Source organism: Echinops telfairi, unplaced genomic scaffold (assembly GCF_000313985.2).
Source record: "Echinops telfairi isolate 266 unplaced genomic scaffold, ASM31398v2 ScPeMD7_37;HRSCAF=141, whole genome shotgun sequence".
Classification (NCBI taxonomy): Eukaryota; Metazoa; Chordata; class Mammalia; order Afrosoricida; family Tenrecidae; genus Echinops; species Echinops telfairi.
Window position 1 is genome coordinate 133,393 of NW_022103935.1, and position 3,936 is coordinate 137,328.

Below are 3,936 nucleotides of genomic sequence, written 5' to 3' on the forward strand. Positions count from 1 at the left end.
TCAAATCCCACTAGTAGAGTCACCTAACCAGTTCAGGCCACAACATGCACCAGGTCCAGCTGCCTGCCCCTCAGGCCTTCCCACTGTGGACCCTACCCCCCTTCTCGGGGCGTCTTGCTCCACCAGCCTGTGCAGACATCCGGCCCGGCCGAGGGCCTGGCCCTGCCCACTCCTTTCCCGGGCCGCCTTCCGGGGGCGGGCACCTCAGGCCTTCCTGGTGAAGGGAGTTAGCCGCCTCCTTCTCGATTCAGGCTCTAGCTGGGCAGGGTGTCTCCTGGCCCCTGGTTATCCCAGCCTCCCTCCCGGTGTCCACAGCAGGAGGCCAGCTGCGGGTGAGTCCCGGCCTCTGCCCCCCCTAGCCTGGCCCCCACCCTGAGTGACCCCAGCCCAGGGCCTCTCCCTTCTGTGGCCTGGTCCCTGGTACCCAAGAAAACCATACACCTACCCCAGCCCCCAAGCCTGGCCCCCATCTGTCTCCCATCTGACCCTCCAGCCTTCCCTCCAACAGCAAGGCTGAAGGGTGGGGAGTCAGGGCTCCTGGGCACAGCTTGAAGAGCAGTCAGAAGACCCCCCAAAGGGTCTCACTCGGTCCTGCGGTGGGAGCTTGGACAACAGGCAGGGAGCCCCAGTTCCTCCTGGTGGTCAAGACCAGGTGACTTGAGCAGCTCTTGGGACTCAGGGTGGAAGCCAGGAAGCCTCTGGGAGGGGTCCGGGGGCTGCGAGGTGTCTCCTGGGTGGGTGGGGGTGGAGGGTGTGCTCGGGCCCTACTGCACCATGTGTTGGAGACGTCAGCCAGGTCCGAGGTGGATTTAGTTGGGGGGTGGTCCATGGGTGCCAGAGAGGGAGGCCCATTGGACTGGGGGTTCTGAGCCAGGCCCTTCCGCAGGCCAGCTCTCTCCATGGATGGCACAGGAGAGGATGCCACCACATTCACTGCACGCGCTCTGCCAAGCGACCCCCGGCTCTGGGCTCCGGTGACCAGCACGGACCTGGGCACATGCGTGTACCATGACGTGCTGCATGTGAGCGGCGTGTACAATGGGGCTGGGGGGGACACGCACCGGGCCATTCTGCCTTGCCCCCTTAATGTCAGGCTGGAGGCCCCTGCAGAACCAGGGGAGCAGCTGGATGAGACCTTCACCCTGGACACCAACACAGGTGGCCACTTCCTGACTGTCCTCCCCCCCTCCTAAGGGACTCCCATCCCAACACCTCCCAACGCTACCCACAGGGTCTCAGGACCCCAAGACAAAGGCGATTCTGGAGACCCAGTTGGGGTGGGGGACATGGGTCTAGCTCCCTTTCCTCTCTGTACATTCTGGTCAGGTCCTGTGTGCAACCCTCCAGACAGGGAAACCGTCTCAGAGGGATCGGAGTGGTGGTCAGGGGTAGGGGTGGCTGGCCCTGGTCTCCTGATCAGCCACTCCTCCCCAGATGACCAAGGCCCCCACCCCACAGGCTCCTTTCTGCACACAATGGAGTCGGCCAGCTTCCGAGCCTCACAGCGCATCTACATGCACCGCACACTGTCCCGTGTCCTGGCCTTCAGCGTGTCCATTGAGCGCGTGGCTGCCGGAAGCCAGCCCGTCACAGTGCGCCTCCGGGCAGCTTTCTCCCCAGACAGCCCAGACCTGGACCTGCACCTGGGCCCCGACTTTCTTGGAGCTCGGTCAGGGCACAGAGGGCGGGGAGAGCAGGGAGAGGCTGTAAGGGGCAGCAGGGCAGTGAGGGGGGGCTCAGGGCAGGGTGAGTGGAGTGACAACGCAGGGGGCACAGACATGTGGAGGGGACTTAGGAGGGTGCAGCGGGAGGGTTAGGGTGAGGGTGAGGAGCTGCAGGGAGTGATCAGAGGATGGGAGGGCAGGGGACAGAGGAAAGGGCTGGAGTGGGGTGGTGAAGGGGTCGGCCTAAGGGCAGAAGACCCTGTCCCTGACCCACCACCCATGCCCGTAGGTGCCTGTATGGGCGCACGCTCACCCCGGAGCAGCCTGGGAGGCACCAGCAGGAGGTGCACATGCTGTGGACGCCTGTGCCCGAGGCCCTGACCCTGGAGGAAGGCGAAGAGAACAGGGTCTGGGAGTTCCTGACCACAGTGGGTGGCAGCCAGGCAGAGGCCCGAGCTTTGCTTCAGGAGGCTCTGCGGCTGCGGGATGGGAGCCTGCTGTACAGGACCCATGCACAGGCCTGGGCGGGGCTCTGGGCAGGCTGCGGCCTGGACGTGGCAGGGCCCCTGCGGCTGCGCCAGGCCCTGCGAGGTGCTCTCTACTACCTGCTCAGCGCACTGCCCCAGCCTGGGGCCCCAGCACCCATCTGCCACGGCCTCAGCCCTGGGGGGCTCTCCAACGGTAGCCGTGGCCAGTGCTACTGGGGCCACGTCTTCTGGGACCAGGTGCGCACCTTGCACCCCGACTGGGCAGGCAGAGAGCAGAGGGTCCTGGGGCCCAGGCAGCTGGCCCACCTGGCTGGGAGCCGGGGGGGACCGCTCACATATCCAGGGGTGGGGTTCTCCTGAGAGCAGACTCCTCAGGACCTGGGCAGAGAGTCTGGTGCAAGGACCAGAGGAGCAGGGGTAACAAGGGCAGCAGCTGCCAGGTGGAGGCACAGGACTGGGTGACCACCAGGCTGGAACCTGGGTCACACCAACACTTCAAGTTGGCACTTTGGCCCCTCAGACTGTTTCAGAGAGTTCTCACCCCTCCCCAGGTTCTGGCCGCACCCTAGGCAGATTAGGATGCTGAGAGGGGCAGGAGCAGCCTGGGTGGGTGTTGGGAAGCAGCTGGGAAAGCAAAGGTGGTGGGAGCTTGCTGCCCTTCCCTGCATGCACATTGACATTTGGCCAGGGCAGGTGGGGGTCCTTCTAGACTAAGGGCCCTCGGCCTGCCCTCAGGATCTCTGGATGTTCCCGAATGTCCTGGCGTTCCACCCCGAGGCTGCCAGGGCCATCCTGCAGTACCGCATCCGCACGCTGCCCGGGGCCCTGCAGAACGCCCTCAGCCTGGGCTACCAGGTGACAGCGGCGGGGCTGGGGGGCAGTTCCACTACTGAGGGAGGAAGTAGGACCACAGCCCCACCCTGCCCTCAGACCACCACCCTGTGGTGCACCTGGCACATGGGGGTGTTAGCAGGTGAGGATGCTGCACTCAGCGCTTCAGCCTGCTTGAGGGGCCCAGAGACAGGAGAGCCCCTCTCCATCCACCCTACACGTGGGGTGGTGACCCAGCAAGTCAGGTAGGGTGGACCACCCACTCAGGCTGGCGCCACTCTGCAGGGAGCCAAGTTTGCCTGGGAGAGTGCGGGCTCCGGCCTGGAGGTCTGTCCTGAAGACATTTACGGGGTCCAGGAGGTGCATGTCAACGGGGCTGTTGTGTTGGCCTTTGAACTGTACTACCACGCCACCCAGGTGAGCTGCCCCCATGCTGCCCCCGAGGCTCAGCCTCCTGTGGTATGACCAGGGCTTTCTGTTTGGGGACTCTGAGCCTTAAAGGCGTGGGGGAAGGGGGCACTTGGGGAGGAGTGCAGTGAGTTGTGGCAGGAGCCCCAGGCCCCGGGCCCCGACCACTCTTGTCCCCCTGCCCCACAGGATGAGCAGCTCTTCCGGGATGCCGGAGGCTGGGAGCTGGTCAGTGCTGTGGCCGAGTTCTGGTGCAGCCGAGTGGAGTGGGTCCCTGAGGAGGACAAATTCCACCTGAGGGGTGAGGGCCACGGGCGAGGAGGCAGGCTCCAAGGGTGGCTCCCCAGGCCCACCCTGAGGTCCTCTTGCTCTCCTGTCGCCAGGAGTCATGCCCCCAGATGAATTCCACTCAGGCGTTAACAACTCCGTGTACAGCAACGTCCTGGTCCAGAACAGGTCAGGCCCTGGGCCCACCTCCACCTGTCCCTCCTACGAGGGACCACCTCCTCCTGCCCACCCCACAACAGCCCACCACCACCTTACCA

The 3,936-nt window shown here is 65.0% G+C and overlaps 1 protein-coding gene across 6 annotated transcripts in view; it reads left to right on the forward strand.

Moving 5' to 3' along the window:
* The first annotated feature begins 229 nt into the window (after positions 1-229).
* PGGHG (protein-glucosylgalactosylhydroxylysine glucosidase) overlaps positions 230-3,936 on the forward strand; it is a 5,979-nt gene continuing 2,272 nt past the window's right edge. For 2 of the 6 annotated variants that reach the window (XM_045290444.1, XM_013008449.2), the window contains exons 1-8: positions 230-332; positions 887-1,158; positions 1,459-1,669; positions 1,954-2,389; positions 2,888-3,007; positions 3,269-3,400; positions 3,581-3,692; positions 3,775-3,847. In XM_045290444.1, coding sequence (XP_045146379.1) covers positions 900-1,158; positions 1,459-1,669; positions 1,954-2,389; positions 2,888-3,007; positions 3,269-3,400; positions 3,581-3,692; positions 3,775-3,847 — 1,343 coding nt within the window. In that variant the 5' untranslated portion in view covers positions 230-332; positions 887-899. Of the gene's footprint in view, positions 333-508; positions 653-886; positions 1,159-1,458; positions 1,670-1,953; positions 2,390-2,887; positions 3,008-3,268; positions 3,401-3,580; positions 3,693-3,774; positions 3,848-3,936 lie in introns of all 6 variants that reach the window. The other 4 variants (XM_045290445.1, XM_045290446.1, XM_045290447.1 and 1 more) reach the window with 4 other exon arrangements.